General features: G+C 42.7%; 1 protein-coding gene across 3 annotated transcripts in view; it reads left to right on the top strand.

Annotated features, from left to right (window-relative positions):
* Positions 1-17,277, top strand: part of LOC100091595 (stimulated by retinoic acid gene 6 protein-like) — a 56,252-nt gene extending 38,975 nt beyond the window's left edge. For all 3 annotated transcript variants that reach the window (XM_029055743.2, XM_029055741.2, XM_029055744.2), the window contains 11 exons: positions 410-480; positions 5,769-5,880; positions 7,318-7,471; positions 9,748-9,823; positions 12,641-12,722; positions 14,252-14,300; positions 14,389-14,506; positions 14,940-15,059; positions 16,184-16,347; positions 16,558-16,704; positions 16,865-17,277. In XM_029055743.2, the coding sequence (XP_028911576.1) occupies positions 410-480; positions 5,769-5,880; positions 7,318-7,471; positions 9,748-9,823; positions 12,641-12,722; positions 14,252-14,300; positions 14,389-14,506; positions 14,940-15,059; positions 16,184-16,347; positions 16,558-16,704; positions 16,865-17,001 (1,230 nt within the window). In that variant the 3' untranslated portion in view covers positions 17,002-17,277. The remainder of the gene's footprint in view (positions 1-409; positions 481-5,768; positions 5,881-7,317; positions 7,472-9,747; positions 9,824-12,640; positions 12,723-14,251; positions 14,301-14,388; positions 14,507-14,939; positions 15,060-16,183; positions 16,348-16,557; positions 16,705-16,864) is intronic.
* The last annotated feature ends 7,891 nt before the right edge of the window (positions 17,278-25,168 follow it).

Raw genomic sequence — 25,168 nt, 5'->3', positions numbered from 1 at the left:
GGGAATCTGTCTGTTTATTGTTGCATTGTATTCTCCCAAGCACTTAGTACGGTGCTCTGCACACAGTAAGCACTCAATAAATACAACTGGATGAATGAATGAAGGGGGAAAATTTCATCATTTTCTCTCAACTCTTGATGAGCCCAATGCTTGCTCTTTAAAGGAACCCTCTCTTTCTAATCCCTGTCACTCTCTTTCCCTTCCCTTTGCTTTCCTGTGTCTCTTTGCCTACTTCTTTCTGGTCTGTTGAATGAGATGGGCTGACAAAATGGCAACCAGAGGTTTAATCCCCAAAGACCTGAGAATCTGCCACATTAACAGAGATGCCTTCCAGGTGAAAGCATAGATATCCTCATCACTGACTCTTCTATGAAGAGGAGCTGCAAAAGTATTCAAACTTTTCTTATAGGAAGAGAAACCCTTCCTGGAGGTTCACCAAGCGAAGCATGTCAAACGACTCATGAGGAAGCCCCTCGTTCAGTAAGACTCAGCTGTTTATCTATATTCACCTACTTTTCTGTGATCCTCACTAAGTTCCCAGTTGCCATCCTGCTATTCTTTCTAAGAGGGGGGGAAGGGGTGGCTATTGGACCTGCTCAGTTTCTAATTGGCAGGGTGGCTACTCATCCAGGTTTATACCCGGCATTACAAATACCTCTGTCTGGTACCAATTAGGAACCGGTTGCTTTTATATCCTTTTTTTCTATTTTAAACACCAAGGTTCCCTCTGCCTCAGCTCTTCCTGCCAGGTCTCATGACACTAGGGTTCATCAGGACCTCAGAGGGGAAGGCAATGGCTCTGGAGCAAGTGGGAGAGTCATAGATCCCCCCCAGAGAAATGCTGTAAGATCATTTAAACTCAGGATTACTTCCATAAAATGGTTTCTGTGACAGCATCATGTTACACTCGCTGCCCAGCATAACACATGTGACATCTCCTTTTCCAGAATTTGGAGGGTCTGTCTGTGACCACCCTACTAATTAGTCTTAGATGGACCCTCTCCTTTGTGATTCCTCTCTGCTAGCTAAAGTTTCTGCCTCTCCAAGTGCCTATTCCTTGGTGCTGAAGCAGCAGGACTCTCCATGATTGTTTAAATTTATCAGGCTCATTAAAAATTGGAAACAGAATGGAGCAGACACACTCTCTTCTCCCTCTCTCATTTCCATAAGGAAACTATGAACCCATCTCCTGCCAGGGTTCTGTGCAAGTATCACTAGTGTTGGACTAGCTCAACAGACAATTGCAGCATAGGCCAGTGGAAATCCACAGGACTGGGAGTCAGTCAATCAATCAATCAATCAAGGGTGTTTATTGAGCGCTTACCGTATGCAGAAAACTGAATTAAGTGCTTGAGAGAGTACAGTGCAACAGAGTTGGTAGACCCATTCCCTACCCACAAGGAGCCATCAGTCCAGAGTGGGAGACAGATATAAAAATAAACTATGGATAGGTAGGTAAGTGCTGCTGGGTTGAGGGTTGGGTGAATATCAAGTGCACAGGTGATACAGAAGGGAGCGGGGTTAGAGGAAAGTAGCCTCTTGGAGGAAATGTGACTTTAGTAAGCTTTGAAGGTGGGGAGAGTGGTGGTCTGTCATATATGAAGGGTGAGGATGTTCCAGGCCAGAGGGAGGATGTGGGCAAGGGGTCAGCGGTGAGATAGACAAGACTGAGTGAGTAGGTTGGTATTAGAGGAGTGAATTGTGCAGGCTAAGTTGTAGTAGCAAATCATCAAGGTACGGAGGGAGCGAACTGATTGAGTGCTTTAAAGCTGAAGGTAAAGAGTTTCTGTTTGATGCAGATGTGGATGGACAACCCCTAGAGATTCTTGAGGAGTGGGGAGACATGGACTGAACTTTTTTTAGAAAAATGACTCTGACCACCAAGAAAACTACTTGTAAATATTCCATCAATAACACCTCAGAACTTCCACATAAGTAGAACAAAAGGAAGGCCTGCCAACAAAATCTGTGTTGGACTCTGAAGATTCAGTTAAGAAGAATGCAAACTTGGAAGTGGATTACCAGACCTGAAGATATCCAAGAATAGTCCAACTGCTCCATGCACATTATTGTAGCATCCTGACTGAGAAAAGCTATTGCTATCCTTCTCACAAAGGGAATCTCGAAAACATGGAAATGATTATAATGATCTTCTGAAGCTGCCTTCCATCACCAAAGCTGAGTCCCTCAGAAACACAGAAAACCTGACAAAATGTGAATGCTTGGCCTTAGCTCCAGCTTTTGATTCCTGCAGATATCGCTTGATGTGGATGATCTGGTCCTGCATGGACTTGATATCCTGAGCCTCAGTTTCTTTATCTAATAAATGGGAATTCCCCTGTTCTCCCTCCTACTTATATTGTGAGCCCCATGTAGTACAGGAACTGTATCCCACCTGATTATCTTGTATCTTTCCCAGTGCTTAATTTAGTGTTTGACATATAATAAGTGCTTAACAAATGGCATTTATTATTGCCACTATTATTATTATTAGTGGGCAAACAGTGAAAGAGACAACCTGTGCCAACTTCATTGGTAGCTCACAAATTAATACTACCAGGTACTGTTCTGGCTTGATCTCTTTAGAGAATACTACTAAGTTAATCCTCACACTTCTAGGTAGAAACCTGGCAGCAGAAATTATTGGTCCTATGTTACAGAAGAGGAAAGAGAGACATAAAGTAGTTGAAGTGACTTGTCAAAAGTGGATCCAGCAATAGAGCCTATTTCCCCTGTCTTCCAGCCCAGTTTTCTGTCCACATGACACGGTTTCTCATAAACCACATGGCAAAATATGAAGTTGGCCAAATGACTTCCCACAAACCATTGGCAAGGAATTGGACTTCAAATGCACTGGCAACTTCCCCCTCTCCTGCCCAGAGCTCTAATGGCTTCCCTACTCCTACCTCCCACTTCTCTCCTACCCTATTGCCCTTTCCTCCTTTCCCAGTAGCTTCCCCATGGGGCCAGTTGTAATATAGCCATCTTTGCTGCCATAGGAGGGCTGAGCAGGTGGGAGTTGGCATTAAGAAAAGAGAGAGAAAGAGAGAGAATCGCTATGTTTGCATGGGGCAAATGTTATTTTTTTCCTGGAGATCATTTTTCAATGAAAATCAATTTGGCATGAAGCAAATCCAAATTATCAATAAATCAGTCAATTGTATTTATTGAGTGTTACTCCATGCAAGACACTGTTCTAAACGCTTGGGAGAGTACAGAATTAGCAGACCCATTCCCTGCCCATAATGAGCTTACAGTCTAGAGGGGGAGATAGACATTAATATGAATAAATAAGTAATTTTAATAAATAAATTAAAGATATATACGTAAGTGCTATGGGGTTGGGGGTGGGGTGAATATCAAACATCCAAAGGTCATAGAAACTAAACACTATTCTAGTGCTGGTGGGAATTGTGCTGTGCAGTCAAGGCCAAAGGTTTGTAGACAGAACTGACTTGGCTCTGAAAACGTACTGGTAAAACCAAGACGTCTTGAAAGCATGGGGAGATTGGGAGGGAGGAGGTGTTGAGTGGAAGCTCGGCCCCAACTCCTCATAGTCTCTAGACATCTCTGCTGGAGGGAGTGGTAACTTTTCATTTTGAGCTTGGGGGTGAAACTGTGGTAGAGTTTTGAGAGGATGGGGATCCACTAAATCAATCAATAGCACTTATTGAGGATTGATGGTTTGCAGAGTACTTGTACTAAGCCTGTCTTCACCTCCCCTTTAGACTGTCAGCAGCCCCACGTGAGATAGGGACTGTGCCCATCCTGATTGTCTTGTATCACCTCCAGTGCTAAGCATATAGTAAGCACTTGATAAATGCCATCAGCATCATTTCCTTAATCCCAGCCCCATGCTTTTTCCACTAGACCATACTGAGTGAGACCCAGTTGGGAACATTTTGTACTCTGATCAGTCTTCTTTTAGCATCTCTGCTGGACTCCAGAGCTTTTTAAATCCTCACTGTTGGGTGAGAGGGAGCCCTCACATATGGAATCCATGCCCTCTCAAAGCTACACCCTCTGGAAACTAACCCTCTTGAAGCTGTCATTTCAGCCTCTTAGTTGTCTTCAACACTGTAGACTACTCCCTTCTGGAAATAACACTGAAACTTGGTTTTCTAATATTTCTCTCCTGTTTCTCCTCCTACATCTCTGGCCACTCCCCAGTCTCTTTCACTGGCTCTTTCTCTACTTATCATTACTTGGCTCCCTAACTTCTGACTCCAACCTTCTAATTCCTTATCTCCACCAAAGCTCTGTTCTGGGTCCCCTTCTCATATTTTACAATCACTGCTATGGAAGAGATCATTGGTTTCCACGTCTCCAGATACCACCGCTATGTGAATGACTACCAAATCTACGTCACCAGCCCTGACTGCTTTCTGCTCCGCAATCTTGCATTTCCTCTTGCCTCCAAGACACATCTACATGTATATTCTCACTGACATATCAACCTCAATATGTCCAAAACTTCTCATCTTTCCCTCAAATCCTTTCCTCCAACCACTTTTCCAATCACAGTAAACCACACCACCATTCTCCCTGTCTCTGAAGCCCATAACCTTGGCATTCTTCCCACTCTTTCAACCTTCATATTCAGTCTGTTGCCAAATCCTATCACATTTTCCTTCACAACATTTCCAGACTCCACCATCCAAATGATCACCCCTCTGGTCCAGGCACTCATCACATCCCTGTGACTATTGCATCAGCCTTCTTGTTGACCCCACTGCCTCACTTCCCCACCTCCAGTCTCCAGTCCATACTTCACTTGGCTTTCCAGAACATTTTTCTAAACTGCTATTCTCTACACATCTCCCCACTCCTCAAAACTTCCAATGGTTGCTCTTTCTTCTCTTCATCAAGCACAAACTCGTGAACATTGGCTTTAAGGCACTTTACTCTCTTCCTTCTTTTTACCCACTCTCTTCCCCCACTTCACCCCATTTCACACTCTTAGATCTTCTCAAGCAACCCTACTCACTATATCTCATCATTGTCTCTCCCGCCATTGATTTCTTGTTCATACCCTCCCCACTGACTGGAACTCCCTCCTTATTCTCATCTGACAGCCCACAACTCTCCCCATCTTCAAAGCCCTTCTAAGATCACATTTCCAGGAGGCCTTTCCCTAGTAATCTCTAATCTTACTTTGTATTCCCCAACTGCCAGCTCTGCGTTTCTTGCCACCTAAGCACTTATGTTACCACAGCCCCCATAATATTTATGAATTTATGTGATATGTTCTAATACTTCCTCTTATTGGCAATTTATTTTGGTGCCTGTCTCCTCCTCTAGATGTAAGGTCCTTGAGAGCAGAGATCATGTATATTTATTCTACTGTACACCCCCCCAAAAAAGCAGGTGTCTTGGAGTATGTATGTGTGTTTGTATTTTTAAACTCCCTGTTCAGGGTGGCAAACTGCTATCCTCATCACTACAAAATGAGCAAATTGAAATATCTCTGCCAATTGACTCACAAACACTTTTTACACAAAGACTCTCCTGTATCAGAATTAAGCAACAACCAAACAAGCCAAAAAATACAAATGTTGCCTAAATGTTAATCAGGTCCTACAATTAGAATTCACATGTAGAGATTGTGCAGGTCACGTGATGCTTGATCATCTGAAAATTATTTTACACTGCTCAGACATTTAGGAAATTTTTCCCTCTTATATGACACAGTCTTAAAACAGCTAGGAGAGGAGTTGACCTTTCTTTCATCAACAATCTCACTTTTATTTGCATTTATTCATTCACAGAGAAGAAGAAAAGTCTTGGTTTCAACATAGGATATATGAATGGGATCCGTTTTTTCGGTTCCCTGGCAGAATGATTAGTACTGCTGTGCTAGCCTTAATCTGCCTGTACCTGGTAAGTAGTTTTTCGTTTTGTTTAGTTTAGTTTTGTTTTTAAATGGTATTTGCTAAGACAGACACTAAACTATGCACTGGGGTAGATACAAGCCAAACAGATTGGACACGGTCCCTATCCTAGATGGGGCTCACAGTTTTAATTCCCATTTTACAGATGAGGTAACTTAGGCACAGAGAAGGTAAGTGACTTCCCCAAGGTCACACAGTGGACAAGCGGCAGAGGTGGGATTAGCTGGGATTAGCACCATGTTCTTCTGTCTCCCAAACTCAGGCTCTATCAACTAGGCCATGCTGCTTTTCATAATTCTGAACTATGCCTTTACTATTCCATGAAGAGCCAATATAATACTATTACAGGTGTTGAAATTTCAGTTCAAGTGCAGAAATTTAATGTTGCACCTAATTTGCAGTAAAGATGAGTTGATGTGTGTCATCTAGGATAATGTGCCTTTACAGGTTGACATTTTAGGCCTTAGTTGAATATTCCTTCAGGTTTCCCAGACTAAAATTGCCAGCTCCTACAATAGGAGAAAACATGACCATCCTTCTACTCCCTGAAATATCTATTAAGAAGGCCTCAGCTAGATATAAGAACAAGTACATATATTCTTGGCTTTAATGATAAGCCCCAAAGATCCCAAATTCCTCTCCTCTACACATAGACCAAGATACATATTGGTGCACTCATCATACACACACACACACACGCACACACAAAAAACCCAAAAAAAACCCCTCAAAGTCCTGGATTTGTGCACTCCTTTCTGAAAGTTATATTCTAGACACTCTTCAAGTCTCTCAGAAGCAAAGTATTGAGGCAGCTCAGGGGTGAAACAGGAAAAATACAATACAAATCACTAAAAAAACTCAAACCCTATCCTTAGGGATTTTTTTGGGGGTTTGATCAAAAGTGAAGCACAATGACAATAAGAGTTTTCAACCTACCTCTAGGACCGTACCTCAACCTACCTGACTAATTTCTCATCTCTTCATACTATTCTCTTTCTCTTCTGTGTCACCTATGACTAATCTCTCATCTTCCCACCCTATCCCCTCTCTTTTCTGCATCGCCTATGTATATAAACACTTTGATACCCACCCCTTGGCACTAAACCTTGTACTCTGCTGCTTCTCCTCTCTATAATAGATTTTAATATCTTTTTCCCCCACTAGATTGTAAACTCCTAGAGGGCAGAGATTGTGTCTATAAACTCTACTGTATTGTCCTAAGTGCTCAGTCCATTTCTCTGCACACAATAAGCACTCAGTAAATGCCATTGATTAATTGATTGATTTAATCTCAACTCCTGGAGGCCAGCAGTCTCAAGAAGAGAATTTTTGCCCAGCACTTATCCCATTCCTCCATACTCCAAACTACTATATGGCTAAAGAGAAGCAACATCTCTAATGCACTTTCCTGTTTTTGCCCCCTCAGTTCATTACTATAGAATTCTGCATTTACACATACATTGTTCAAGAGCTGGAAGTGTTTGAGAGGGAGCTCGAGAACTACATCATTTCAGATAATGAAACAAGTATGCTGATGCCTGCTGTTCTTCAAATCAAAGAGCTGATTAAAGTCACCAAAGGTAAATCCATTATTAGGTATTAACTCTTTGGAGACTGAGATTGTATTTTGATTAAAATCTATTTCTAGAATTCACAGATAACCTTGCCATAGGATATCAATTTACAAAACCAGGATGTGTTAGAGATAATAGACATATTAAGCCTTCTTTTCCCTGGCTCGCTCTCCCTTCTGTCATCTATGTACTTGGATCTGTGACCTTTGGATATTTAATATTCACTCCACCCCCAACCCTGCAGCATTTATGTACATCTCTTTAAATTGTATATTATAAATTACTTATTTATATAAATATCTCTCTGCTCCTCTAGACCATAAGCTCACTGTGGGCAGGGACTGTATCTTCTAATTCTGTAGACTCCCAAGTGCTTAGTACAGTGCACGCAATAAATACCATTGATTGATTAATTGATATATAAACTTCTGAATGTCAAATATGTTTTGGAATTAATGCTGCCAAACTGAAAATTCAAACCACAACAAGGCTGATCAAATTTTTTAGCAGAGAATAGAAAGGGGGAGGGAGTCATGGAATATGACACAAAACAAAGATGGCAATTGAGTCTGTTGAAGTAAATTATGGATGAGCCTTGGACCAATCCCACAGACTTTTGGAGCAAGAACCTGAGAGAAGGAATTGATTGTAGACCTAGTAACTTGCACAGTGCCAATCAGTCAAACAGTTGTATTTATCGAGCACTTACTGTGGACAGAACATTGTACTAAGTGCTTGGGAGGGCACAACATAACAGACACATTCCCTGCCTCCAGTGAGCTTACAGTCTAGAAGGACTCACACTCTTTCCTCTCTGCCACTCATGTTTCTGCTGGGGCATAGAGGGCACAACGTGCAAGCAGGCAGGCAGGGATGCAACACATTGTGAAGGGAAGGCTACCTTGGTAGCCACTTCGGTCTTCTCCTACCACGTCGGGCAGTTATTACTGCAGGATTCCTATTGAGCCTGTCCACCCCACAAGACCCCGTAGGGGGTTCTTCAGAGTAAGAAACCTTCACCTACTGATGGCCCAGCTCCCGCAGGCACTCATTTACTTCTGGCTGTTTCGCCCTCCACCATGGGGAGGTCCGGGTGCAACTTTGTAGGGGGAAAGCATCATACTTCTCATCTCCAGATGAGGAAGTGTACACGTAACTAAATACAAATTGTAGGACTCTATAGTGTTTAATTTTTGTATGTTATCACTCGGCTGCATAGCTGAATCGAGCAATGTAATTCACTGAAATAAAAATAGAAAAAAAATGTTATCCATACTTTATACCCATTGAGTTTCACTCCTTGTGAAGTTCAGTAAAGGAAAGTTAGAAACAAATATACCTTCCCTGTGGTCTCTTTGACTGCTGCTGGTGGATCACAGAGTCCATGAGCCAGTCAGTCAGTGGTATTTGTTGAGTGCTTACTGTGGGCAGAGCACTGTACTAAACGCTTGAGCACTGTACTAAACAAATCTATAGTAAATTTCCTCCTTTTTCACATAGGAAGAGGTTGATTGAAAAGAGGAAATTAGGGAATTTATTTTCAACTCATCAAGTGTAGGGTGCAAAATACTCCATCATTATGTAAACATACGAAGGAGAGTAAAAAAAACCGCAAGACTAAACATGCACAACAATATAAAAATTTTCATGATCAGTAAACCCTGAAATAGTCCAGTTGCAGTCTGAGTACTCCTTCTGGATGAATTTCAACTCACAATATTGACCCAAGGAAATGAATCAAATCAAATAGGTTGGTGCCAAAATGTATTTACTAAAGTGATATGTATTTTTGGGAAGCGCCAAGTCAGACAGTGGAGAGAGCTTCTAGAGCACAAGACTTCAGTAGTGATGGGGAGGGGAGCAGAGAAAAGGGCAGAAAGGAAGGCAGAGAGATACAAAAACAAAGGTAAACAGAGGAAGACATGGGCAGAAACAGACAATTGGGGCTACAGATGTAGACACACACATGCATGGATACTCTGAGATGCTCAGGTAGATAAAGAGCAGAACAACAGCAGTAGAAGGAGGTAAGAGATGCTGGAGCCAGAAAGGTGCTGTTCCTCTCTGCCTCCTCCCACCACTCATACTCTGCTTTGCAATGGGCAGATCATCACTACTCCTTCTAAGGCAAAAGGTAAGACTTTTGTGGGTCCTGTCAATTGGCAGAATGGGAAGGTGATTATGCTAATATTTAAGTCAGCACACTTGATTGATTAATTGTGTCTGACGAGTTAGTGCCTGAAGTGTTTTTAGATGATACTGAGACAATGTACTTTTTCCAGGTGTCTGGACTTGGACTAGCTTTCCTGCCTCCCTCACATGTATTAGCTATGTGTTTCACATTCTAGCCTGCTACAGGTAAGAGCATTCACTTAAGTGACCAGTCTATTAATAGTGTGCTAACAAACTCAGCTGTTAGCGCTTGTAACTGGGGTGCTCAATTATAAATGACCAACCCTACACCAGGTAATGAGTTTCCCAGATTTACCCTGTTTCTCTATGAACTTTGATATTTATACACCACTAGTGTGTAAGGGATGAGTCCCTTAAAAACCACCAGACAGAATGATACTATACCACCCTGACACTTTCTGGTCTTGTTCATTTTATTCAAGGTCTAGTGGAGGCAAGCATTGCCACCTAGTAAAAAGAGCAGACTTGAGAGTCAGGAGATGTGGGTTTTAATTCCAGCTGTGCCACTTGCCAGTTGGGTGAACTTGGGTAAACTACTTATTTTCTCTGTGCCTCAGTTTCCTCATCTATAAAATGAGGAGAATAAAATACTTATTCTCCTCCCTCCTTAGACTGTGTGTCCCATGTAGGACAGGAAGTGTTTCTGACCTGATTTTATTGCATCTACTCCAGAACTTAATCCTTAACAAATACTACAAATACTATAGTTATTACTATTATTATGAAGGGAATACTAGCATTAGTCAACCTAGAATAAATTCAGCTCTGGCCTGGAATGCCCTCCCTCCTCAAATCCGCCAAACTAGCACACTTTCCCCATTCAAAACCCTACTGAAAGCTCACCTCCTCCCAGAGGTCTTCCCAGACTAAGCCCTCCTTTTCCTCTGCTCCCCCCCATCACCCCTACTTGCTCCCTTTGCTCTACCCCCCCCCAGCACTTGTGCATATGTACATATTTATAATTATAATTCTATTAATTTTTATTAATGCTGTGAATATATCTATATCTATAATTTATTTATAATGATGCTACTGATTCATCTTTACTTGTTTTGATGTCTGTCTGTGAGCCCGTTGTGGGCAGGGATTGTCTCTATTTGTTGCTGAATTGTACTTCCCAAGTGCTTAGTATAGTGCTCTGCACATAATAACCAATAAATACAATTGAATAAATGAATACAACTAGTCTGAGCTCTCCCATGTCCTTGTCCGTTATTGGTCAGTCATGAGGCTGATAGAAAGACTACCTTGAATGTTGCTTTTTTCTAAAGAATTACTGTCTTTGACATTTGACCTGATTCAGTTTCCAAAGGACCCATTGTGGATAACCCCATTGAGGATATTACAACAGTGCAGAAACCAAGCAGGACTCAGTGAGTAAGGCATCGTAGTGATTGCTAGAACACTACAATAGGAAAGGTTGCCCACTCTGCTACAACTAGCACCAAAGGCCACTGGATCTAATATGTTTTTAACAGAATCTGAAAGAAGCCCAAGCTGCCAGCAAGTCAAGGGATAATGGATAAAGAAGGGGAAGAGGAAGGAGCTGGAACTCTGCTATTTTGGAATTGATAGAGCTAGGGTAGAACAATTGATATTTTAAACTCTAAAAATGAACTGGAATCAATCAACCAATAGCAATCAATCAATAGGCCTTCCCAGACTAAGTCCCCTTTTCCTCAGTTCCCCCTCCTTCCCCCTCACCTTGATTTGCTCCTTTTGCTCTTCCCCCTTCTCCCTGCCCCATAGCACTTATGTATATATGTGTATATGTATATATGTATACATATATGTATGTATCTATAATTCTATTTATTTATATTAATGCCTGTTTACTTGTTTTGATGTCTGTCACACACACACACACACACACACACACAGACTGTAAGCCCATTGTGGGCAGGGATTGTCTCTCTTTATTGCTGTATTGTATTCTCCTAAGTGTTTATATAGTCCTCTGCACACAGTAAGTGCTCAGTAAATACCACTGATGATGATGATGATGATGATGATTTATCAAGCACATACTGAGTGTTAGGCATGCTCCCAAGAACTTGGGAGAGTACACTAGGAGGAAAACACACACCCCATGCCCTCAGGAGTCTACAGTGTAATGGGGGAGACCAACAAAAGTTATTTGCACATAGTGAAAATTCACTGATCTCTTTTCAGCTCCCACTGACCCCAGGGCCCAGGTGGGGGAAATAAAGGGAATTTTTCAGTTTTCTGGCACTGTGTTTTTGAAGGAAGTCAGTCCTAAGGATAAAAAGTCACTGGCAGCATGTGCCACCCCTGGAGACTCTGTTCTTTTTTCTGTGAAATTTCTCTGAATGACAATTCAGTCATCCAAAAGCACCATAGAAGGAGTGGCTGAGGGAAGAGACAAGACTATTGGACATAATAAATCCCATCAATGGCTCTAATGGCTACCTAATGATTATTATATACATGTATATGTACATACATATACATGTATATATATATATATATGTATAGTGTACATATTACAAAATTTCTATAAAAGAGTGAGTTGTATTGTGAGAGTTCAAACTTGAGGCCCTTAATTTCATATACTGTATGATTGTGAACCTAGAACAATGCAAAATGTGAATAATAATAATAATTATTATAATGATGGTGTTTGTTAAGCACTTACTATGTGCCAAGCACTGTTGTAAGTGCTGGCATAGGTACAAGGTTATCAGGTTGTTCCACCTGGGGCTCACAGTCTTAATCCCCATTTTACAGATGAGGTAACTGGGGCACAGAGAAGTTAAGTGACTTGCCCAAAGTCATACAGCTGACAAGTGGCAGAGCTGGGATCAGAACCCACGACCCCTGACTCCCAAGCCTGTGTTCTTTCCACTAAGCCTCCCTGACATTACACCACTTGCTATTTTAGTCAAATTCATCTTTAGTCAAAAACATTATTTTTAGAAAATTAAATTTAGTAATGTTACTTAATTTTCCATTTTCATCTAGAAAACATATTAAGAGGCTCTGGTTGGGAGAGAAAAAATTTCTTCCTCTGAAATTTCACAGTCCTTCCTCTTCTGAAAGCATGGTAAGAATTGTCATCATATTGTCTTTTAAAATGTCTGACTCAGTTCTTTGGCTAAATCACACACTGTACTGCTTTGAAGGACAAAGTACACTCAGTTCTATAACACAAGGATTGTCTTCTTGCAAAACACTGTGTTAAGAAAAACCCACACTGTGTTAGCTATTATAATGCCAAGTTCCAAAGCAGTTTCTTCCAATACTGAAGCATGCAGAGCCTAAACAGGCTTAAGTTGATGAAAGAACATTCCCTAATTTAATTTTCATCAAATTTGTAGTGAAAAAGTGCATTATGGCAAGATTGGGTGTATATTTCTGATCTTCTCCTTCCCTCCCTTTATAACTCCTCCACACAACACACACATGATAAACTCAGGCCGGACTTTGTGTAATTGAGAAACAATTTAGTAATTCCACAAGATCTGACTTGATTTTCCATGTGAAACAAGAAACAGGTCCAAAAGACCTCATTTTAGCATTTTTCAATTGAAATTTTATCAATGTGCTTCTTATTGCTCTAGCGTGATTTTCTTTGTCATTTATTTTGGTTATTACCCGTTTGATGAAAGCAAGTGAGTCCCCTTAGTGACATCAAAGGCTAAAGAAGTTGTATTTTAGTAAAGTATTTAGTATCACTGTATTTGGTGATAATTCAGACAAAACCCTATTTGCCTTTTTTTCAGAGAGGTTGGGGTTGGCAGGCAGTACTTGTTAGTGCTTATTACATGGACTCTACTAAGTGCTGGGATAGATAAAAGTTACTCAGGTTAGACAAAGTCCCTGTTCCACATGGGGTTCACAGTCCAAGTATGAGGCCTTAACTTTTAAGTCAGGTTAGTGTACTTTCTCTAAGTAAGAATCAAATTTTAGAGCCCTACAGTTCTAACTTAACTTTTAGGAATAGTTCAAAGAATAGGGAGTACTCCTGCATAATAATAGTAATAATGCTAATAATATAATTGTTAAGCACCTACTCTGTGCCAAGCACCTACTCTGTGCCATGCACTGTACTAAGCACTGGGATAGATAAAAGATAATCAGGTTGGACATAGCTCCCCTCCTGCAAGAGGCCACCATCTAAGGACTACTCCTGAGCCCCTGAGCCCCATGTGGGATAGGGATTGGGTCTGACCTGATTAAAATGTACATACCGCAGTGCTTAGAACAGTGCTTGGCATATAGTAAGCACTTAACAAATCCTATTATTTTTTAAACAATGTGTAGATAGTGTCTCAGAAATGTGAATCCTGGTCCAAATTGAAACCATGCTTCTGTCAGCCCACATGGCTCTAGGCATTCACATGATTGCTAAGGACAGTACTGATCTATTTTAGATACAGTATTTGAAACACATTCTACTGTGCCCTTGCAACTAAGAAGAACTTCAGTAACTGCATTTGGATCTTGAGTCATTTTCTCTAACCCACAAGCTTGCCAATTAAACACTTTTTCTATACTCCACACAATGCATTTTGTTGTGTATGTTCCAAAAATGCACAATAAACTTTTGACTATACTGTGTTTTTACCTCAGGCGGCCATAGCGAGATACTCAGGTTGGCAAATAGCATACATTTTATGGGGTAAGTGCCAGACTTTTGTATGCTCAGTAGAAATTGGGGTGTTTTTCTTCTTCCTGCCTTATTGAGACGCAGGTCTTTCTTTCTCCAGGCTACCTCATCATCCATGTGGTCCTGTGTCTCTTTGGTGTGATGTTCACGTACAGTTTAGTTTTACCAGTAGGACACAACCAAGGGCTGGCAATGCTGAAAGATTTGGGCATTGGGATGTAAGTGACAATACTTCTTATTGGCATATTATCTCAGCCAACAAATCTCACTTTCACAGTTTTTTCTTATTGAAAAATCTTCTTCCCCTTCCTCGGAACCTCAATCTAACCTACCTTTAACTCACTGATTTAAAAAAGGGGGGAGAATTTGAAGTTCCCCTTGTTCACCTCTACCAAACCCTTATTTCTCAGTGTTTGGGGAGCTGTTTTTCCCATTATTTTCCTGGCCGGTTTAGTAGGTAGAATGATTTGACCACCCTCCTGGCCAGAGAGGCTGCTGTAGTTCTCTTCAGGCACTCTGCCCCACAGTTGTTCCATGATTGGCTAGTCAGCACAGGAAATGGTAAGAGGATTTGACAGTGCTTCCCCATGTCACTACAGAGAGTCTCCACAAAGCACCTCTTAAAAGTATGTTGTGTTTTTTCTCTTTCAGTCTGACCATTTCAATTATTGTGGGGCTCATGGTGTTGCAAATTTGGATTGCTGGCAGATTTTTCCTTCAACCAAAGATTGGGCCTAGCGATAAGCAGAAACCATTAGCCCTCAACAACAGGTCAGTGAAGGGATCTACTTGGTTCCCCCCCAAACACAGATTCTCATGAAAGCCGAGTAAAGAGAGGAGCACAAAGAGGTGGATGATACTAAATTGCACTGATGATACTAATTTATTTTGAGTGCTGGCTGGGCTTGTGGGCTTATGCCTGTTTTCATGACTGCTCTAAGAAACTATTCCCAAGTAGATCAAGATTTCCTACCCAGAGGCCTTAATCAGAGCATTGGACTGTGTTCTCCTCAGCAGGATGGTCTAACTCTTGGAGCTTAGTAGACAATCTCACAGCTGGGAATGAAGCAAGGGTATAGGGGCTACTCCCATTGGTCCTCAGGTTTGGAGGCTCCACTCTGCTCCCAGGGTCTGAAGTGCCCAACCCCCTCCCAAATACTGTTTTTAGAATAATAATAATAATAATGGTATTTGTTAAGCATTTACTATGTGCCAAGCACTGTTCTAAGTGCTGGGGTAGGTACAAGGCCTATCAGGTTATCCCACTTGGGGCTCACAGTCTTAATCCCCATTTTACAGATGAGGTAACTGAGGCACAGAGAAGTTAAGTGGCTTGCCCAAGGTCACACGGCAGACAAGTGGTGGAGCTGGGATTAGAACCCACGTCCTCTGACTCCGAAGCCTGTGCTCTTTCCACTAAGCCACACTGCTTCTCAGGAGAATTTACACCTGCCCTTCTCCTTCTCCCAACATAGCCACAGAATCAGTACAAGGGAAAGGAGAGGGGTGAGCACACTTGGGAGAAAAAATATAGGGGCTACCCCAAGCGGCATGGTGCATACAACTCATAGATCCATGGATGGCCCACACTGCTGGATAGGATTCAAAGGGTAAAAGGGACCCTAGAAAATAGGGACTAGGAATAATTTTGAAGCGATTAGCACTCATTCAATACAGTTCAGTTGATAAAGAGGATGGTGATGATGTTGACACTAAAAATAAGCAAACTAATACTCATGGTAGAAGACCCAGTCCCCAGTCTCTGCCTAAACCACAATCTAGCCCTTACTATGTGAGACTCTTCTCATGGCATGAACTCCCAAATCAAAGGCAATAAAATGATCCTTATGAGAGGCCAGAGAGTTACGCAACTTTCAATTTTCTCCTATTTGTAGGAAAGCATTCCACAACTTCAACTACTTCTTGTTCTTCTACAACGTCCTCCTGGGCCTAGGGGCTTGTCTCTCCAGACTGCTTTTCAGTTGCATCTTGGGAACTTGGTTGATAGCCCGGCTAGACAGGACCATTCTGCAGAATGGTTATGAAAGGGCTGACATGGGTGAGTGTCACAAGTCTCTCAGGATGTCACATGCACCTTTTCCTGAGAATTCTCAGGGCATTGGTGCATGCTGGCCTAACCAATCAGGCCAGGCAGAAGCCGGCCTGGTCCTGGCCAAGAGAGATAGGACAGGCCCAGTCTCTGGTAGATAGTTTTGATATGGCAGACCTTTCTGCAGCTTCTGTGGAAAAATTATCTTTTCGATCATAGGATACATCTCATGGATCGGGATGCTGTTTGTGGACCATTACCATACTAACCCTGTCCTTGTAAGTTTTTGCCACATCTTGGTGACAGACCACGCTGAAAGAAAATTTCAGAGCTCCATCAAGTATGGGTACTTGAATCATTCCCCAGGTAAATTTTTATATTGCAACTTCCACTTGGTCAGGGAAGCCAAAAACCAACATTCCCAATGGGTTTCTGAGATTAGTGTGATTTCCAGAAACAAACATGAGTGTTCTTTGCAAATGAAAGCATGTTCAATGTGACCGTTTGTTATTTCTTTTTATTGTAGGTCCAAGAGTGTCACAAAAGGCCAGGATGAGATGGTTTCTCCTGTATACCCTTTTACAAAACCCCAGACTTTCCTCACTCAGAAAGCCTAAAGCAGAGTTGGAATTCAGGGATCTTCCCCAGATTACTTCTAGCTGATGTGCTCCCACAGACGAAATACATGAATCTCTTAAACAGAGTTCATCTCCTATGCCTCCTGGAGTTTGAGATGTGAGATCATGGGATGGTGTGGTGTGGTGGGATTCAGACCATTATCCATGACATTTGGGATGCCTCTGGCACCAGAGCACAAGTACTGTCCATAAATGGTGATTTGTTATAACATTCCCTACCTTTTGCTAAAAGGGTAAGATATGCCTTATCGTTCCATCATATTAAACTAACAAACCAAAAAAAAAAAAGGCCAATCGACTTGACTTATTCCAGTAAATTCCTTTAGCTGGGTGGGTCAATAATGTCATTTCCGCATCCTTCTCCAGGGTCCAGGCTAGTCAACAAGTATAAAATTGAGCTTCTTTTCTTTGATACCAAGAAAGGTAGGCCTAGTCATGATTTTCCACTCAAATTGACCAGCACTGTAGCTGTTCCAGATCCTGAGGACAACTAAGTTGGCCACAGAGGCCACATCATCACTCAGACAGGAAACCCCAGGAGCCCAGAACCAGTTTTTTTTCTGGGTGTGAAGAAGCACTGGTAAATTGCTGTCAAGTTGGCAGGACTTTTATCATCCCTATTAAAGTCAATGGAGCAAGCTCTATAAAAAAAAAAAAGAAAAAAGAAAATACCAAGGCTCTTGGCTCCAAATATTGATTTGCATATGATTTGCATACATTTGATACCAAATTCACCAGCCTTTAAACTCAAATACATGGTGATAAGTGCTTAGTACGTGCTTTGCACACAGTAAGTGCTCAATAAATACAACTGAATGAATGAATGGATGGTGGTGTGTATATGTTATGCATGTATTTGTATGTGTGTGCGTGCATGCCCACGCATGGTTCTATCTTCTAATTTTCAAGATGATGCCACCATCAGTTAGATTTTTCTCAATGTGTGTGTGTGTTTGACTGACAAGACCTGAACCAGCCCTAAGGCAGAGCCAATTTGTTGTCCTTCTCAACAAATGGAGCTCTATAGATCTATTTTGGTTTGGCGTGGTGGGGAAAGGTTGGGACTGCGTGCAGTCCCTGAGGGAAGAGACTCCACTCCTCCACCCCACCCAAGTGTTTGGGCCCTTCAATCCACTAAAGGCATTCCTGGAGAAGACTAATGCATGTCTGACCATCCCTTTCACGTGCACGTAAAATTTTCCCTTTCCTTCACTTATGTATTTTTACCTCAAGGCCTAGTGCTTTATTTCCCCCTCTTGGTGTCATAATCTTTCCAAAGCCTCATCTACAAAAGAGTCACCCCAGAGCCAGGTGAAAGGGCCATCCGAAGTACAAACATCCATGGCAGTGATTGAAGCAGAGTGGCTCAGTGGAAAGAGCATGGGCTTGGGAGTTAGAGGTCATGGGTTCGAATCCTAGATCTGCCACTTGTCAGCTGGGTGATGGTGGGCAAGTCACTTAACTTCTCTGTGCCTCAGTTACCTCAACTGTAAAATGGGGATTAAGACTGTGAGCCCCCCGTGGGACAACCTGATTACCCTGTATCTACCCCAGTGCTTAGAACAGTGCTCTGCACATAGTAAGTGCTTAACAAATACAAGCATTGTTATTATTATTATTCCCTCTCTCTATGGAGGCGATGGATGGGAAGGCCCTGCACATCTTTTTGGGCCAGGTGGCCACCTGCACATAAAGCTTTGAGCTACCCCCTCCCAAACCCCTCCTCCACAAAGTGGACTTGCTTCTTGGACCCAGAAGGGGGCTAGAAATGGAGCCTCCTACCAGCAGCCTGCAGCACCCAGCCCAAAACCTAGAAAGGTTCCTCTCAACCACACTGAAATCCAAGATCAACCTGGAGGCTCTTCTTGCCTCTGGTCTACCCAGAGACTCTATCCATTGGCCTGGGCACTAAGTGGGCATCCAGGCTTCTGTATGGCTGAGAGTAGCATTGGTGACATCAATGAGGCAGCAGCAGAGGGTGTGTACATTTCCTTTTCCATTCCTTTTTCATCTCCCATGTCCCCCTTTTCCTTGCTTCCCTCTTCCCTCCTCCTTATCTGTTCCCTCTCCTCATTCCTTTCTTTTCCCCTCTTCCCCTTTCTTCCCGCTCCTACCTTTCCCTCTCTTCCCATTATCTTTTTTCACCCCTCTGCCTTCCCACATGTTTCCCGACTTATTTTTCCCTTGTCCTCTCCCCACAAGGGGCCCCCTACTTGTATATGCCTTGGGTCACAGACAAACACTTAACTCTTGGCCACCCCATTTCTAATTGCTATTAACCAGGCTGATCTGTCTTTGGCTATGGTCTCTCAACCATTCACTGTGTGTTTCAAGTACGTGTTCATTGTGTGTTTAAAATATTTCTTCTGTTAATCTTTTATACAGTCACCTCATTTCAGATCATCACAGAGCAGTTGTTTGAGTAGCCTGCCATTGCCATTCTCACATGTCCTGCTTAATGAAGGTGAAGTGTAAGGAGCATTGCTTCCATGTAGGTGAACCAGCTATTCTAGGACCTTATTGTTTGTGATCCTGGCTTTCCATTTGATACCTACTGCACATAGGTGGCAATCAATTAATCAGTCAATCGCATTTCTTTAGCACTTACTATGTACAGGTCACTGTAATAAGCACTTGGGAGAATATAACACAACAATATGACAGACACATTCCCTGCCCACAGTGAGCTTATAGGTTAGAGGGGGAGACAGAGGCTAATATAAATAAATTACGGATATGTACATATGTGCTGTGGGGTGCTGAGGTGCGGTGAATAAAGGGAGCAAGTCAGGGTGACACAGAGGGGAGTGGGAAAAGAGGATATGAGGACTTAGTCAGGGAAGGCCTCTTGGAGGACATGTGCCTTCAATAAAGCTTTGAAGGTGGGGAGAATAATTGCCTGTCAGATATGAAGAGAGAGGGTGTTCTAGGCTGGAGGCAGGATGTAGGTGAGAGGTTGGTGGAGAGATAGACATCAAGGTACAGTGAATAGAGTCGCATGAGAGGAGCAAAGTATGTGGGCTGGGTTGTAGTAGGAGATTAGCGAGTTGAGGAAGGAGAGGGCAAGGTGAATGAATGCTTTAAAGCCTATGGTGAGGAGTTTCTGTTTGATGCAGAGTTGAATGGACAACCAGTGGAGGTTCTTGAGACGTTTCCATGGTGGAACTGCTCTAAGAGTCAGACATGGGCTCGTGGTAGGTTCAGGTTGCCCAGCTATTAAAAATATTAGACATAACAATTGCCTGTAGACCTTTATTCTGTTTTTAATCCCATTGCCATATTGGTGGGATCACTCTTTTTTAAGCCTTTTTTTATATTCCACTATTTAGAAAGGCAGTGTGACCTAGTGAAAAGACCACAAGCCTGGGAGTAAGAGGAACTGGGTTCTAATCCAGGCTCCACTATTTGTCTGCTGTGTGGCCTTGGGAAGGTCATTTAACTTCTCTGTGCCTCAGTTTCCTCATCTGTAAAATGAGAATTAAATCATACTCCCTCATACTTAGACCGTGACCCCCATGTGGGACAGGGACTGTATCTAACCTGATTCTCTTGTATCTACCCCAATGCTTAGTAGAGTGCTTGGCACATAGTAAACCCTTAACAAGTATCATTATTAGTATGATTAGTCCCCCATAGGCAAATGATCCTTCTTCATTAATGTTTTATGTCTCTTTATGTATCTTTGCATTATTGGAAAGGTGTTGCAGCATACTTCTTATTTTGTTCTAGATTCCATGATATAGTGTTCAGCAATGATTCCTTCTGTTAAACATCATAAGATTCTACAATGGGATGATGAGGCATTGTTTGCTTTACTACAAGTAGCTCTGTGATCTTGACGTCAAATTAGTTCTCATGTCTTCTTGTAGTAGTACTCACTTTGGGGTCCTCCACCAGCTCTCTCCATTTTACATACTGGCTCTCTTCACCTGCTACTCCCTAGCTCATACCCCAGTGCCCCCACCCCTAACTATACCAACTCTCTTTTCCCTTGCCTCTAACCCATCGCTCACACTGTTTCCCTGGCCTGGAATTTTCTCTCCACCCCATATCTACCAAGTTTCACCACTCCTACTTTTATAACCCTTCAAAAATCCCATTTTCTTCCACAAGCGTTTTCTGATGAATTCCCAGCACTCATATAAACCCAGCAACAACCCCTAGAATTTATATATTTATCTGTTTATAACATCCCCAGAACTCGGTGTATATACATATTCAATAATACTTTGAAATATGTATTTTGATTCCACTATTTGTAAATATTTTCATGTAGTCTACACATATCTGTGAACACCTCTCAGTATTGACATGTCTGTCTTCCTCGTTAGAATGGAAACTCCTTGTGGCAAGGAATGTGTTTTGTGCTTCTGGTGCAATTTTTCCAAGTGCCTAAAAGAGTACAGTGAATTCAGTGGACACTCAGGAAATACCATTACCACTACTAATACTGATTTCTCTATAATATCTCAGAGAGCAAGGGAAAGAAATGGGATGGAAGGATTAGGAGAGTGAGGACAAAGAAGGCCTTGAGGAGGTTAGTGCCCTGATTCCTAGGCTAATCAATGGTGGCCCCTGCAAACCATTTCCCCTGGCCCAGCACATGGCTGAGGGCTGCATCCTTGATTACTATCTGTGTTGTACCAAGACTTCTGAGATCTATAGTTGGTAGCAGTAGAGGGAAGTCTGAATGCCTAGGGGAGCTATCCATCAGAACCAGTTGACCCTGGGGTAGGACCCTGAGGTGGGGCATAGCACTCCAGATGTAAGCTTTGCCTTTGAAGAATACTCTGGTCCAGTTCAAGTGCTGTTCTATGGCCAAGAAGGGTGTGAACATTGGCAGAAACCCAAGCTTGTGCTAGAGAGGTCAATAGTGGCATGGGGCCAGTAGACAACACATCTCTAGGATCCAAAAGAGGTCTCATGGCCATCTCAGGATGGTTGGCTATCGCAGGGGCTCACTTGGGGTGGAGTCTGAGAAATTGCTCAGCTCACCACTACTTTTCTCTAACCCCACCATCAGCTCTTCTCTCCCCCTTGCCTGGCAAACCAAAGCAGTGAGAGGCCTGAAGTAAGGAGTTCTGCAACAAAGGTTCAGAATCAGTAATTCTACTGATGTCTAGTGTAGCACTGCAAACATATTTGGCCTAGAAGAAGGAGCACAGGCCTGGAAGTCAGAGGACCTAGATTCTCACCCTGGCTTTGCCACTTGCCTTCTGTGCGTGACCCTGGGCAAGTCACTTAACCTCCCTGCGCCTCAGTTACCTCAATTGGAAAATGGAGATAAAGCAGCTGTTCAGTCAGTCAATCATATTTATTGAGTGCTTACTGTGTGCAGAGCACTGTACTAAGCACTTGGGAGAGTACAATGTAACAATAAACAGACACATTCCCTGCCCACAAGGAGTTTACTGTCTAGAGGTGTCTTGAAATAGGGGTCGCAAGACCCTGGATTACTTGGATTCCGAAGTACTGTACATGAGAGATGGAAATGCAAAAATCATAATACAAACATTGCTGTTAAGAAAACCTTTGACTTTAAAATATTACTTCTACAGAGATGCAAGAGAGATTCGTTAGGGTAATTGCAATCTGTAACAATAATAATAATAATTATGGTATGGCCAAGCACTGTTCTAAGCACTGGGGTAGATATGAGGTAATCAGATTGTCCCACGTGGGGCTCACAGCCTTAATCCCCATTTTACAGATGAGGTAACTGAGGCACAGAGAAGTTAAGTGACTTGCCCATGGTCACACAACAGACAAGTGGTGGAGGCAGGATTAGAACCCACATCCTCTGACTCCTAAGCCCGAGCTCTTGCCACTAAGCCAAGTTGCTTCTCACATGTATACACATAGGAGAATAGGTCATAAAGAGATAGGTACAAAGGATGAATAATACCATAACAGCTTCCTTTTGGCTTGAGGGAGCCCTGGTTTCTAAAGTGGACCATCTGCTTTCACATTGTTTCAGGTTGCCTGGTGTCAGCTGCAGCATTTCTGGATCCAAGGCTGAGGCTCAACTCCCTTGATCTTCCCGAGGTTTTATGTACCATTTAGCTGTCCTGCTTACATGTGCAGCTGGGCCTCCAAAGCTTATCAGCCTGTTACCTCCCTGCTTATCTTAGTTGATAAACATTTATTCCTGTCCTGGGTCCATTCAACTGTCTGCAGGGCTGCTTAGTGCCTCTGTGTAAGGCCCCAAATCAAAGCCTTAGGTAAACTGAGTGTTTGGATGGGTGGTCAGCACTCAGACACAATGCCCCACATTCCTCTGCTTAACCCAATATTTTCCTCCTCGAGTACAATATTCTTGCTCGAGGCTGACACTTACATGCATGCATTCCACCCCTTGGCCTTTACACAAAATACAAGAGGAGCATAAGCCTTTCAGGAGGCCCCCCCACTACAAGCCATATATAATGCGTTAAAGATACTGAGATAAAACTGGAATCACATCCCCAGTTTACCTGCTGAAAGAGAATTCATGACAACACGGCCATTAGGTTGGGCTCACCTAGTTCATCTCTACTTAAAACCGTAGACTCCTTAGGGCTATGTAAAACCCTGTCCAGTGGCAACAGGGCAGCACGGATGCCCTGGTCAAACCAGGGCCTATATACATATGAACCATGACCAGCCAGCCACCCCTTCTTCCTAGCAGCACAGAGTGTGTAACCTCTGGGTTGCCAATTCATATAGGGGTATCTGGCGGAGCGCGGTTGTTTTCTTTCCACTTGGGGTAGTTACTCGGCCCTGCCTGGTTCTCCTCTTTAGCTCAGAGGGGTGGGCAAATACCACTTCCTTATCCCCTCAGGGTCAACAGTTGCAGTCGAGGACTGTCAACAACATCTCCTAACCCAGGGATAGTGGCATACTTGCTGTGCTTGCTTTGAGCAAATGGTGTCTTGGCCAAACAAAATGGAGTCCAGGCCTTGGGACTTGTCACAAGAGGGTTCTAGGTGTTCACTTTCCCCCTTAGAATTTGTGACTAATGTGAAACAGAGCTTGGGTCCAATCTAATTGTATTTCATCTATCCGATGCTTCGTGCAATGCTTGGCACATAGTATGCACATAACCAATACCACAGTTATCATCATTATTATCATTGTTGTTGCTCTTGTTGTCGATGTTATTAATCAAGCAAGCAATCATATTTACTGTGTGCAGAGCACTGTACTAACTTCTTGAGAAGGTACAATCTAATAGAGTTGGTAGACAAGTCCATCCAGGGTAAACCTTAATGGCACTAATATTACTAGTTTCTTTTGCAACCTAATGGAATGAGGCTTTGTGAACATATTTTTCCGCCACTGCTTAGTGTATTAGAGCTAGGCCTGTGGAGACAAGGTACCTGGTCCATGGGATTGCTTCCTTAAGCATGCCTTCTGATTGGTCTTGACTACCTCAAAATGAACATATCCAAAACTGAACTCCTTATCTTCCCATCCAAAACCCTCTCCTCCTAGTGGGTTTCCCATCACTGTAGACAACACCACTATCCTCCCTATAACCTGTAACCTTGGTGTTGTCTTCGACTGATCTCTCTCATTCCACCCACATACTCAATGTCACCAAATACTGTCAGTTCTACTTTCACAACATTGCTAAATCCCACCCTTTCTTTTGCATCCAAACTGCTACCATGCTGATCCAAGCATTTATCATCCCACCTTGCCTGCTGCATCTGTCTCTTCACTCACCTCCCAGCCTCTTGTCTCTACCGAATCTAGCCCAAACTTCACTCTGCTGCATTTTTCAACAACAACGTGTGGTCCATGTCTTCTCCCTCCTCAAGGACCTCCAATGGCTGTCCATCCACTTTTGCATGAACCAGAAACTCCTTACCATTGACTTTAAAGCACTCAATCAGCTCTCCTCATATTACCTCACCTCACTGATCTACTACAGCTCAGCTCACACACTCCACTCCTCTGATGGCAGCTTACTCACTGTGCCCTGTTCTCGTCTACCTCACCGCCGACACCTGTCCCACATCCTCCCCCTAGCCTGGAACTCCTTCCCATTCCATATATGCCAGAGCTCCACTCTCTTCACCATCAAAGCATTATTAAGGTCACACCTCCTCAAAGAAGCCTTCCCAATTAAGCCCTCTTTTCCCCAGCTCGCTCTCCCTTCTGCCTCATCTATGTACTCGGAGTTGTGACCTTTGGACATTTGATATTCA

This window comes from Ornithorhynchus anatinus, chromosome X5 (genome assembly GCF_004115215.2).
Source record: "Ornithorhynchus anatinus isolate Pmale09 chromosome X5, mOrnAna1.pri.v4, whole genome shotgun sequence".
In the NCBI taxonomy this organism is placed as follows: Eukaryota; Metazoa; Chordata; class Mammalia; order Monotremata; family Ornithorhynchidae; genus Ornithorhynchus; species Ornithorhynchus anatinus.
Note: the sequence above shows the minus strand (reverse complement) of the source record. Positions and strands in the feature narration are given on the sequence as shown.